At 43.2% G+C, this 13,709-nt stretch overlaps 1 protein-coding gene across 3 annotated transcripts in view; it reads left to right on the top strand.

Annotated features, from left to right (window-relative positions):
- Positions 1-13,664, top strand: part of LEO1 (LEO1 homolog, Paf1/RNA polymerase II complex component) — a 25,800-nt gene extending 12,136 nt beyond the window's left edge. For 2 of the 3 annotated variants that reach the window (XM_023751636.1, XM_006085950.3), the window contains exons 7-12: positions 2,451-2,545; positions 3,362-3,496; positions 5,017-5,152; positions 7,131-7,317; positions 9,845-9,942; positions 13,419-13,664. In XM_023751636.1, the coding sequence (XP_023607404.1) occupies positions 2,451-2,545; positions 3,362-3,496; positions 5,017-5,152; positions 7,131-7,317; positions 9,845-9,942; positions 13,419-13,523 (756 nt within the window). In that variant the 3' untranslated portion in view covers positions 13,524-13,664. The remainder of the gene's footprint in view (positions 1-2,450; positions 2,546-3,361; positions 3,497-5,016; positions 5,153-7,130; positions 7,318-9,844; positions 9,943-13,418) is intronic. The other variant, XM_023751637.1, reaches the window with a different exon arrangement.
- Positions 13,665-13,709: the final 45 nt, after the last annotated feature.

Here is a 13,709-nt window from a genome sequence, read left to right on the forward strand (position 1 = left end):
GTTGATACGCTTTAACCTGGAAGGGTTCCTGTAAATACTCTTACGTGAGCGGCGTGCACGGACGGAGATTGTTAAGAAACCCCTTAGAACTCTGCATCCGACCTGTGAGTTGCGACCCCTTTGGCCGTCCAACGACCCTTTCACAGGGGTTTTCAAAAAGACCATCAGAAAACACATATATAATTACATATTGTTTTTGTGATTAATCACTATGCTTTAATTATGTTCAATTTGTAACAATAAAAATACATCCTGCATATCAGATATTTACATTACGATTCATAACAGTAGCAAAATTACAGTTATGATCCTGCTAACTACGCAAAAAAAAAAAATTACAGTTATGAAGTAGCAACAAAAATAATTTTATGGTTGGGGTCACCAAAACATGAAGAACTGTATTAAAGGGTCGTGGCATTAGGAAGGTTGAGAACTACTGCCTTAGAATAAGGGGCTGAATTTTTAGAACAATTCCATCCCTTCAAGTCTGATAGATTCACAAGTATCTAAGGAACTTTGATATAAAATAGTTTCTATCCAACATGCATGGGCTTCCAAAGCTTAATGGAAATCACTCCTCCATCAATGGAAATGCAAATCAAATAAGAAAATGGAGGTAAACAGGGACCAATAACTTGTTCTAGGTCACATAATTAATAGTTATAGTGCTTAACTATAGTGCTTAGAACGTTTTTTGTTCTTTGCTGTCCTTTTTCTTGCCTCTTCCCAACTCCCAATAGCCCATCTGTTAATATTTTTCCTTGGAACATGTATATCTGTTTTTCATTCTTGTTTTAGTGCCTCTGGCATTGTTCTACTGCTTTTCATTTTTCTCATCATTTATATAAATTAATGTGGTAGTTCCTTACTTGTTTACTTTTTATTGATTTTTGCATTTTTGTCTTTATATCATGATGCATCAGTGAATGCATCAATATATCTATTATATTTTCAGGTCATGTATACCAGACCCTAGTATAAGCACCAAAGCTTAGAAATAAGTATTTTCTCTAAAACCTTGGTGCTTAGAGTACAAAATGTTGGTGTATAACAGACTACTGTCTTTTAAAACCTCAGCATGTGGTGGAAAATAACCCTGGACCCTTTGTTTCCTGAGTGATATTCTTGAGACTAGGCTGACCGTTCTTAGAGGCACTTATTGTTATTATTTGAATCACCTTATATAATAAAAGCATTTCTCAGAATAGCTTCTCAGTTAATGATGTGTTTGCATATTTACAGGTGGCTGATTTTATATGAGAGGGAAGGAATAGTGACATTATTTTGTTTCCTTTATTAAGAAAATTTTAAATGTACACAGATCTAGTGAAAACCGTATTAAAACTCTCATGTACCCATTGCTCACTTCAGTGCTTGTCAAGTTGGACAGTCTTGTTACATCTATATTCCCGCCCCATCGTACCCTGACTATTTTGAAATAAATTTCAGAATGGCATCATATATAATTCATGCATATTATTTGAGTTCTTTAATCAGCCGGCCTCATGGTTGCTTATTTATTTAATGAGGAACACAGAAGGAAAGGGCGAAATCTAGAAGGGAACTGCTAGAAGCCAGTTGCAAAGATAGTCACACCTAACAGAATGGAGACCCAGGAATTCTGAGTGGAAACAGGAGCAGCTGCTTTAGGGTTGATGGAGGGGAATAGGCCTAGGCAAGCATGTGTGGGCGTAGAGCTGTCAGTTTTCAGTGTTGGCTTCTCCTTGCTGCCGTCTTATCTCACATTCTCTTTATCCTGGAGTGTACCCTTTTCTAAGTCTTCACCGTCACTGTAGTGGGTTCCCAGGGTGCATAGTGTATTGCATTTTCCCAGGAGTCCTGCTGGGTTTTTAATTGCACTAACAGTGGTTTTCATTTTAGGAAACTCTTGAATGTTTTTCAGAACTGCCTGGTATTCCCCCTTCAGGTAGTTAAGATAAAGTTAGACTCTAAATCTGCTCAATGCTGGGGTTTTAATTTTCATAGGGTGCTTCCTTTTTCTTAACCATAAGCAGGGAGCCTCCTTATCTCCCTAGGCCAGTAGGTGTAATGCTTTGGTCCCACATTTATAGGGTTTTAGCCTGTAAGAGATCCTGCTTTATGTAGGGATTTCCAGTTCTAAATTGCTGCCTCACATGGCTTCAAGCCTTATCTCCTGTCCTGGTAGCTCTTACTGTGTCTTCACACCTCCCAGGGCTACCACGGCTTTAGCGTCTGCTCAGACGCTCAGGCACTCGGTTCCCATGGTGACTCCAGCACTAGGAATGCAGAAATCCACTTAAGCATATTTTGTTGTTAATTTATTCAACATCTGTAGGTTATTAAAAAAAAAAAGAAGAGGGCTTTAATGTTTTATATCACTAGCTATGCATGCTTACTCTACAGTTATGTGTTTCTTGAGGAAAAAAGCATAAACGACAGTGTTCTAAGGCACTTGTATTTTAAAACAGGTAGAAAATACTATACGATGGAGGATACGACGGGATGAAGAAGGAAATGAAATTAAAGAAAGCAACGCTCGGATAGTCAAGTGGACAGATGGAAGGTGAGCGCAAATGCCCGAAGAGTATTGAAATACCCAGAGTGTGGCCAGGAGAAACCAAGTTTTGGAATAAGACCTATTTGTGGGCCACCTCTTATTAGAGAAGTAGAGGCCCGGTGCACGAAATTGGTGCACTTGGGGTAGGGTCCCTCAGCCTGGGCTGCACCCTCTCGCAGCCCGGGAGCCCTCGGGGGAGCGGGCCTAAGCCGGCAGTCGGACATCCTTAGCGCTGCCTCGGAGGTGGGAGAGGCTCCCACCACCGCTGCTGCATTCACCAGCCATGAGCCCGGCTTCTGGCTGAGCGGCGCTCCCCTTGTGGGAGCGCACTGACCACCAGGGGGCAGCTCCTGCATTGAGCTTCTGCCTCCTGGTGGTCAGTGCACATCATAGCGACCCAGTTGTTCTGCCGTTCAGTCGATTTGCATATTAGCCTTTTATTATATAGGATTTCCATTGCTTAGTCCCTGGCATTGAATAGAGGTAGGTAGTTGAGGGTCATACAAGCTGGTGGCCAAAAATGTGATCCTCCTCTTTGGGTATAGCAAAGTAGTTTGGAAAAGGCACAGCAGCTCCTCCCACCCCCCCATTGCACCTGCTTGCTTAGAAAAACGACCTTTCACTGGGAAGGTAGTAGAGGCTGAGTAAATGTCACAGCCTGTTTTACTTTGAGGTAGGTTGTTTTCATGTCCTAGCTTTACTCTTTTCTTCTGGGTTCTGTGTAAGGAGAGAAAGCAGCAGTTGAATCACATTTTAAGGGAAGTAAAATGGTAGGATGAAAGCTGTATGGCTTTTAACATGTGAAGGGTTCCTTCTTTTCAGCATGTCTCTGCACCTGGGCAATGAGGTGTTTGATGTTTACAAAGCTCCACTGCAAGGCGATCACAACCATCTTTTTATAAGACAAGGTACTGGTCTGCAGGGACAAGCCGTCTTTAAAACCAAACTCACGTTCAGGTAACTATTCTTATCAATGGACTATTTGTTACAGTAAAGCAGTGAAATATAGACATTGTTCAAATGCCAATGGACATAATCTCACAGTGGAGTTTTTCAGAGAGCAAGATCTGGTTGTCAGCTCTCTGGGTTCTAAGGCTGTTTTGTCTAGTGCACCAACAGTTGCTGTTTCACAGGGAACCCGGTCATGCTAACCAAACTTACAAGAGACTGTTATGTAAACCAGAATGCCAGCTTTTTAGTTCAAGTGGTTACTATAACTGCCAAGAGGCCTACAATGCTTACTAGTCATTGTGTCTCTTCTTTTTAGTAAATGGATCTGGGAGACTGATGAGTAGAGGTTGTTAGTGTGCATGCAGTCAGGAAAGGCGATGCATTGGTGGGTGTGAAGGCTGGGACATCCTGTTCCTTCGGCTGATGCACCCAATGCCACTTCAGGGATGTTTCCCCCGAGCAGCCCAGAACACTGAGGTCAGCTGCTGAGGGCTTTCCCCTTCTCTAGACTGTAGACACTACAACGAAATATTTCCTTTTTGTTTCCTTGATTTTAAGCAGATCATCCTCCTTGGGTAATGCTTATGTTTAAAGGGCACAATAATCTTTTTAAAAATATATATATTTTTTTATTGATTTCAGAGAAGAAGAGAGAAGGAGAGAGAGAGAAACATCAATGATGAGAGAGAATCATTGTTCGGCTGCCTCCTGCACGCCCCCTACTGGGGATCGAGCACACAACCCTGGCATGTGCCCTTTTCTGGAATCAAACCTGGGACCCTTCAGTCCGCAGGCTGACACTCGATCCACTGAGCCAAACTGGCTAGGGCAGTGGTCGGCAAACTGCGGCCCCTTGAGTGTGGCTCTTCCACAAAATACCACGTGTGGGCGCGCACGTACAGTGCAATTGAAACTTCATGGCAACACTCAAGGGGCCAAAGAGCTGCATGTGGCTCGCAAGCCGCAGTTTGCCGACCACTGGGCTAGGGCAAGGCACAATAATCTTGGTTATGACTTAGCTTTTTGAGAATTGGAATGGTCAAGAGTATAGGCTTTGGAATTAGATAAACTTGTATTTGAGTCCTGTTTCCACTTGTGTGACCTTATGCAACTTTCTCAATCTTGCTTAGCTTCAGTTTTCTAATATATAAAATGTAATAATTTCTCATAGAGCAGCTGCGATGGTGAATTCATACAACATGTAAAACACAACCACCATGCCTGGCACTTAGTATTCAGTGCTGCTTGGGCCTGTGCACACACTGCTGGGGGGAGGGGGAGGAGTCAGTCTTTGTAAAGCCTTTTTATCCCAGCTTTTCAATTTTTACTTTGCTCATAAGATTTCAGTGAGCTGTTGAATGAAGAAAGATAAAAATCTGCCACCCACTATATCCAGTTTAGTGTCCCTGCCTATTTTTTCTAGGGACTGAGAAATGGTCGCTGGCCTTTTGTTTTTGTGATGTTGGTATGACTGGCTCACAAATGTATATGGTAAATATTGAGGCATTTTTGCTTATTTCCTGCAGACCTCACTCTACAGACAGTGCCACGCACAGAAAGATGACCCTGTCACTTGCGGATAGATGTTCAAAGACACAGAAGATCAGAATCTTACCGATGGCTGGTCGAGATCCCGAGTGCCAGCGCACGGAGATGATTAAGGTATGTTTGCTAAGCTTATTCTGGGATTTTTGATATATTGAAAATAGCATTTCCCAAAAAGTTTATTAATCACCTCTTGTTGACCCACCTCTGTTCCTTCCAGCTGGCATGAGCAGGGAGCTGGATTCGTGGCTTAGGCATTTACCAAACAGTGGGTGAATGGCAATCATAAAACAGACCTGGTGTCTGAAAGGATCTGAACTTCTGCAGACACTTTCAAGCATGTTTAAATCATCTGTGCCTGGTTTAGAGTCCTTGACAAAAATCTGTGGAAGTGTTAGAGATTTAGTCTAAAACAGAATAAAAGGACAGAAAGTGCCTAAAGGAGAATTGGGCAGAGTAGATGTGGTTTTTTAAGGGCCATTTGTAACATTCCACCTGATAGGTTTTCAAAGCTGACATAGTTGTCACTTAGGCACAGATTCAACGGTGGGTAGTGGGTGTTTGTATTGACACCATGGGCCTTTGCGCAGCACTTGGTTTGAGAAGCTGGAGGCCGTGGTGCAGTCTCCCCTGACCCCTACTAGGTCCCAGCCATTGCCCTGCCTGCTTCATGGGATTTCATTCCTCTGCAGCAGGGCACACTGAGGCTCTGGTTGCCTCAGCGTCTTTCTTAGTATCTCACGGTCAGGCTCTGCTGAAGGTGTGGCCCTGAGTCTCAGCTTTTTACTCCTTGTATTTTGTTCATGGAGGCAGTTAACTAAACCAGATTCAGTAACAGTGCCTAACCCAGTGGAGTGCAGGGGCATTGGCTTTGAAGTCTGACTTCTTGCTCCATTTCCCCACCTTTTCTCATCAAGGGAGCTGGAGGGACCTGCAGAGACCCTTCTGGATGGCTTTGAGAAATCAGTCCCCCAAGCCCTCCTCTATGTCCCCAGCTTCCCTGGACATGCACAAGGAACCCAGCTAGCTTGTTCTTAATCCTCGTCTTGCTGACAGTGATTGTTGTTTTTTTGGATTTGTTTTGTTGTTAATCCTCACCTGAGGATATTTTTTCCATTGATTTTTTGAGAGAGTGAAAGGGAAGGAGTGGGGGGAGAGAGAAAGAGAGGGACAGAGAAACATCAATGTGAGAGACACATCAACTGGTTGCCTCCCACATGTGCCCCCTGGATTCATGTCCTGAGCATTTGCCAGACAATGGCTGACTGGGGCCAGGGATTGAACTCACAACCGAAGTACAAGCCCGTGGCCGGGGATTGAATCCAGGACACTTCTGTCTGCAGGCCAACGCTCTAACCACTGAGCAATGGGCCAGGGCCTGCTGACAGTACAACCACATTCTACTTAATGAAACAATTTGCTATATTGAAAGTCTAGCAACAGAATTAGAGTTGTATGCAATAATACAGAACAGTTAAATGAGGAATTCAGAGAAATGCCAGACCATCCCTGACCTCTCATACCTGCCTCTGCTTATGAACCCCAACATGTGGGATGCCAGGCAGATGAAGGGGATGAAGGCTCTACTTTGGGGCTCATGGACCCTCCCCTGCCTGCACGTTCTCACCCTGTCGTCGGGAGCTGAGGGGCCCAGACAGGAATATCTGGGCTCTGTGGTGCTTTGGTGGAGCCTGGGCCAGTCAGGTGTCTGTCTCTTGGGAACAGAAACGGCCTCCCTCAGGCATCGCTGGGCATGATGACATGGCTCAGCTGGTCGCTGCTCTCTGGGCTCTGACTGGCAGCACAGGGGACATGGAGGCTCCCAAGGCTGTGCCTGTGCCAGTTCTGATCGGACGGACGGTGTGAGGGGCCGTCTGCCTCTTCACCCTGGTGTGGCCTTCACGCCTTAGAACTGAACAGGAGATCGCTGTGTGAGGTAACAGGTGTGGCTTGGAGAGATCTGTACTGTGAAGACATAGGGAACAGGTGTTATCCTGAGCGAGGCATTTCATGTTCTTTATTATAAAGGTAGTTTCAAGTGGCCACTAAACTAGCTCATTTTTTTAAGTTCAGTGGTTTATTTGCTTCTTTACAGAAAGAAGAAGAACGTTTAAGGGCTTCTATTCGTAGGGAGTCTCAGCAGCGCCGGATGCGAGAGAAGCAGCACCAGCGGGGCCTGAGTGCTAGTTACCTAGAACCTGATCGATACGATGAGGAAGAGGAAGGCGAGGAGTCCATCAGCTTGGCTGCCATTAAGAACCGATACAAAGGGGGCATTCGAGGTGAGTTTGTGCAGAAACTTCATTTCAGGGTTCAGAAATTTATCTTTGCATTGGGCATGCTCTGAATATCCACTCACTGGACATTTTATTTTTAAGGGTTGATATCCGTGGTCGGCAAACCGCTGCTCGCGAGCCACATGCGGCTCTTTGGCCCCTTGAGTGTGGCTCTTCCACAAAATACCACGTGTGGGTGCGCACGTACACTGCGATTGAAACTTCGTGGCCCATGTGCAGAAGTCGGTATTTTGTGGAAGAGCCACACTCAAGGGGTCGAAGAGCCGCATGTGGCTCTCGAGCTGCGGCTTGCCGAGCCGCAGTTTGCCGACCACTGGTTGATATACTTCAAGGTTTAATGAAATACTCAGTGCAGAATTCTTTCAGGTGAGCATGACAGAGTAGAAACTGCTGTGGCTCCCACTTGCAGACTTTTGTTCCCTCAGCTTCTGCTTTTCTGGTTTGAAAGTTTGCCAATTCTATTTGGAACTTTTCTCAACTTTTTATTTTTTTAATATATTTTCATTGACTTCAGAGAGAAAGGGAGAGGGGGAGAGAGATAGAAACACCAATGAGAGAGAATCATTGATCGGCTGTCTCCTGCACATCCCCCACTGGGGTTCGAGCCCACAACCCAGGCATGTGCCTTGACTGGGAATCGAACCCTGACCTCCTGGTTCATAGGTTGACACTCAACCACTGAGACACAGCGGCCAAGCCTCATCTTTCTTTAAATTACTAAGTGGGAATGAAGAAGTTAAATTTTTCAGGAAATTCATAGTGATTCCTTTCAAAGTTCTTTTTTGCATATTTTCTTCTTTCACAAATACCAGTAATTTAAAATGGTCAACACCTATTCTGCACCTGCTGAATCCCAGGCAAACACCCAACCCCTTTACATGCACCCTGTTTGATCCTCAGAACATAGTTGGTAAGTGAAGAGTTCTTGAACCGGGTCACTTGGCTCCGGAGGCATCTGCCCCCATCACAACACTGCACGCAGGTGTCCCCACAGCCGTAGGAACAGGACCTGCTGAAGAGCAGACTGAACCTGAAGGTCAGAGACTTGGCCTGGACTCCGGATCCTGCTTGCTGTAATCTCGTTCTGCCACTTTTTAGTTGGATGACTTCTGGGAAGTTATAATACCTCCCTCCTGTTACCTAATTATGAAAAAAACAACCTATTAATAATAGTACTTACACCACGAGGTTGTTTTGAGAATTGAAGGATATGCTACATATAAAGTACTTCACCCAGTGCCTGGCACATCACAAGTACTAAATAAATATTGCCTAAAACGACTGTTCTTGTTTGTATTACTTCTCAGCTTTGAGCAAGTGACTTCATGTCTGAATAGTGGGTACCACATCTATAAAATGAGGCTTTAATTCTCCAAATTAGCTGTTAGAGCTTCGGGAGTGACTGTGCAATGTAAGAGGTACCGTGGGTGACCACGCATCCTCATCCGTCCCTGTTGAGTGATACATTTTAAGAACAGCTAGATCTCCCCTTCTATGACTGTCCTATAAAACCCCTCCTTTCCTTGCAGTGATTGTGTTTGTTCTGGTGCGCTTTGCTCCTTCCTACCTGTGATTTAGTTCTGAACTGTAGTACAGGGACCTTTTATTTTTTTGTTAATGCTAATTTCCCACAGAAAAGATCAGTTGTGGAAATAACAACATAAAACCAAAATAAACACAAAAAATTGAGGTTGCTTTTAGGGAGAGAATTATATAATACTAGAGGCCCTGTGCACAAATTCATGCATGGGTGGGGTCCAGCTGGCCCTGCAGGGGGGAAGGGATGCGGGAGACTGGCTGGTCGGCCCTGCCCCCGATTGAGCTGTTGGAGGCCGATCGGGGCCTGGATCAGGCTGGTTGGCTGCCACGGTGTGTGTCATAGCCACTGGTTGTTCTGGTTGTTCCGCCATTCCAGAGATTTAAAACCTATCAGACCGGCTCATTAGCGTTCGGTTCTATCCAGTAGTCAGATAGGTAGGGAGTGGGGTGAAGGGGAAGGCTTTGGGTTCTGAGGCGAGAGGGTTGGTCTGAAGCAGGCTGCTGTATCCCAGCCGAGGTCCACCTGTGCTGGGACATCAGAGATTACCTCTCATCTACACCTCCTTTCAAAATGTCTACCTGGCAACAAAAGATCTTTACAGGAGCAGGAAACCACCTCTTCTATCTTCAAAGCTCATTTTGGAATTATTTAATTACCCTCCATGAAAGAATGACTTGGGCTTTATAGCTTATTTGGAACAGTAGTGGTGTCTGTTTCGTTAGTCACCTAGCACACAGCCTCTTTAATATTGAAAGTGGTCATGTGAACCATTCTTGTATTTTGAAACGGTAAGTGCTTCATTACAACATATCTAAACTTACATCTATCTTGAAATCAGAACATTTTAAATTATTTGCTTCCTCTGGGAAAATGTGCAGAAGGAATTAAAGATACTCATCAGAAGAAAAGTCCAGGAATGAATAGATAGCTGTCTTTGAAAATCACTCATACACCTTATTCCTTTGCTTTCAGAGGAACGAGCCAGGATCTATTCGTCAGACAGCGATGAAGGATCAGAAGAAGATAAGGCCCAAAGATTACTCAAAGCAAAGAAACTCACCAGTGATGAGGTAAAACCAAATTTCTTCAATTTTAGGGGTTTCCTCTGTGCCTACAAGTCAGCTCCTGGAATGAAGACAAGCTCACAGCCCAGGAGCATGCAGATGTCCCCACACTTCACTGAAGCTCCGTGAGACCAGTGCAATCACAGGACAAGGATGTCCCCGGGGAGGGCCTGACACCTGTTTGGATGGATGTTGGAAGGCTGCTCAGAGGAGACCTTTCACTGGGTGTTAAGGGAAGTGTTCGCTTGTAGGGCATACTGGTCAGGGTGGCATACCTGGTGGATGGAAAGGCCTGGGAGAAGACACATGGCCCTGAGATACTAGAGCTCGACTAGAGAACTAGAAATCATTCAGTGTGGGGAGATATCAGAGGGTGTATTTATTTTTCCCTTTTTCTTTTCAATATATTTTTTTTAAGTTATGGAAATAATTCTGATGGTAGAAAAACTGATTTCTTTTTGTTTAAATGAAATACTGCTTGAAATAATATTGAGTAACAATACATTTTATATTCTTTTTTTTTTTTTAATATAACCTTTATTTGTTTATTTGTTTTTTAATCCTCACCAAGGACATGCTCATTGATTCTTAGAGTGAGAGGAAGTGGGGGCAAAGAGAGAGAAACATCGATTGGCTCTCTCCTGCACACGCCCTGACCAGAAATTGAACCCATGACCTTTCGGGGTATGGGATGATGCTCCAACCAACTGAGCTACACTGGCCAGGACTTAAACTTATATTCTTAACAGTATCCTTTTCAAATTATAAGAGTACAGGTACTGGCCAGCTGGTGTTGCTCAGTGGTTGAGCATCCACACAGGAACCAGGAGGTCGCTGGTTTGTTTCCTGGTCAGGGCACATGTCTGGGTTGTGGGCTCGATCCCCAGTGCGGGGCGTGCAGGAGGCAGCTGATTGATGCTCTCATTGATATTTCTATCTTTCTATCTCTCTCCCTTCCCCTCTCTCTTAAAAAAAAAACATATTAAAAGGTACAGGAACTAAGAAATTTAAAGGCCTAGATTGATGGATTCCTCCAGAATTGATTTATATTTTCCTCTGCCAAGTGCCTTGGATAGCAGCTACCTGGGCCCACTTTAAATTATATTCTGGAAATAAGATCTTTTTAGAAGACCTGAAAGAATGATTTCTGAATTTTCCTAGAATTCTTTTTAATACCATGCTAATTCATTTTGATGCTTGAGATTAGAAAACTTTCTTCCTTTCATTCATTAAGTCAGGGGCTGGGAAATTACATCCACTTACCTAATATGGCTGGTTGATTGGAACCTACCCATGCTTATTTGTGTGTCATTTGTAGATGTTTTCCTGTTACAGTGGCAGAGTTGAGTAGTTGCAGCAGAAACCATATGTTTTACAAAGGCCAAGACAGTTATTATTTGGCCTCTTCCCAAAAAGTTTGCTGACCCCTGCCTCAAAGAAATGGGCCTGGGCTTGTTTCTGGTTCACATTACACTAAAGATGTAGTGCTTTGGGGCCTGCTGTTAGTCTGCTCCACTTGGCCTTTGTCTCTAGTCCTCAGCACCCTGCAAGGCATAGCAACTCAAGTTCACAGAGCTTGGTAAATGTCTTCAAGGAGGACAGCATTAGCGCTCTACTTACCTCTGTGGGTTCCTGCTTTCACTTCATCTTTGGCTTCTGATTATGCTTTATTTTCTTGCCATCTCATTGATTTGTTTATACTTTTCCATCATTGTTATTTCCAGTGGGAGGGTTATTCAAAAGATTGTTCTGTCACCCAGGAAATACCATATGTTCCTGTTATCCATGATTTTAATGTATTTTGATCATTTGGGCCTTCTGTTAACTGAGCTTCTGTAAGCTCTTATGTGAAGCAGAATTTCATTCTTGGCATTATTTGTTAATCACAACATTTAATATTTCTCAATCACTGTTGGAAGTGGCATCCTATGGAAGATAACTGGACAGAAATTGTTAAATCACTCTAGCATATATAAAACAAATTATGTAGGAAACATCCTAATGATATGTTTACAGTGTGTTGAACTCTTGGCAAATGGGGATCCTCATTTGAGCAGATGCTATTTTATTTCTTGGCAAGCAGAGACTGTGAGTAAAAATTGAGAAGTGCTGTGGGATTTCTCTTTATTCCTCATATTCTCAGAAAGGATATTTTAACTTGTGATCCATCAAGTAGCCTTCTTCGAGGCTGGGCAATTACAAGTCTATAACTCTGTGAGTGCCTCTTAGCTGTCTGTTTAGGAACTGCCCTCCACCTTCCTCACCCAAATACTCTGTTAAGTCGTCCTTTCCTTCCTCTTTCCTGACAACAGATTTTACTTCTGCCTGAACCTCCCAACTCCTGCAACTGTCTCCTCATATTATTCTAGTTTAAGTCCTGGCTGTGGGTTATAATGGGAGAGCGTCAGGAAGGGGTCATACCTGATCTAGGTCCCTCTCCAATATTTGTAGGTGAAACTCCTCCTTAATACCATGAGCCTGGGTATGCCTGTGAGATGCAGAGGAGTTTACAGTCCTAATGTCCCATACCAGAGAACTACCGTTACCACCTCTCAGAGCATTCCTTGATACGTGGGGCAAAGGGCATGAGTCTAGATTAGAATGAACTGGATTACTGAATCTTGGGGCTACCCTTTACCACTTATAAGGCCTGGAGCAAGTCATTTCACATTTCGGGGTCAGTTTCCTCATCTGTTCAGTGGGACTCATGCTTGCTGCCTTGTAAAGTTGTTGTATTATAGCAGTGATGGCGAACCTTTTGAGCTCGGCGTGTCAGCGTTTTGAAAAATCCTAACTTAACTCTGGTGCCGTGTCACATATAGAAATTTTTTGATATTTGCAACCATAGTAAAACAAAGATTTAGATTTTTGATATTTATTTTATATATTTAAATGCCATTTAACAAAGAAAAATCAACCAAAAAAATGAGTTCGCATGTCACCTCTGACACGCGTGTCATAGGTTCGCCATCACTGTATAATAGTAAATAGCAGGTAGAGTGGATAACACAGAACAGAAAGTGCTCCCTTCCCTTCCCCAACAGGGTAAAAGTTAGAGAAGAGGAGAAGAATACAGCTCCTTACCCTCCCTTATTTTTGTAAGCAGCAAAAACTTTAGAAAACCCAAATTACTGCAAAGGTAGAAAAATGGGTAGGAGGAGAAACTGGGAAAGGGAAAGAGCCATGAGGAAACATGAAAGCAATGGAAAGGCAGGGGCATAGCCAGTCCTCCGCTGTCTGTGTTTTCACAGTTTACGTGTAATTACTCGGTGTAGTTGTTTTGAATGCCTTCTAGCACTTGTAGATTTGGAAACCGGTTACGACCCTGACCACCGTTTTTATTCATCTGGTGAATGTTCTTTTTAAAATAGTTATTTGATTTTGAGTTTTCATAGAGTCATTCATCTCAGAGCTACTTTGATAAACCTTTCTAGAAATAGTCTCTGTTGACGTTTAGATTGAAAATGTTTTTGTCTGTTTAGGAAGGTGAACCTTCTGGAAAGAGAAAAGCAGAAGATGATGATAAAGCAAATAAGAAGCATAAGAAGTACGTGATCAGTGATGAGGAGGAAGAAGATGATGACTGAAGTGCAAAATGTGAAAACATTTATATATTTTATTGTACAGTTTGTCTTATAAATATGATGTAAACATGAGTTATTTTGATTGAAATGAATTGATTTGCTTTTCTGTAATTTTAATTGTAATAAAATGTTTTTTAAAGACAAGTCTCTATTTAAGAAATTGACTTTTCCCAAAGCGAGTTGATTTTA

The sequence above is a fragment of the Myotis lucifugus genome, unplaced genomic scaffold (assembly GCF_000147115.1).
Source record: "Myotis lucifugus unplaced genomic scaffold, Myoluc2.0 scaffold_23, whole genome shotgun sequence".
Taxonomy (NCBI): domain Eukaryota; kingdom Metazoa; phylum Chordata; class Mammalia; order Chiroptera; family Vespertilionidae; genus Myotis; species Myotis lucifugus.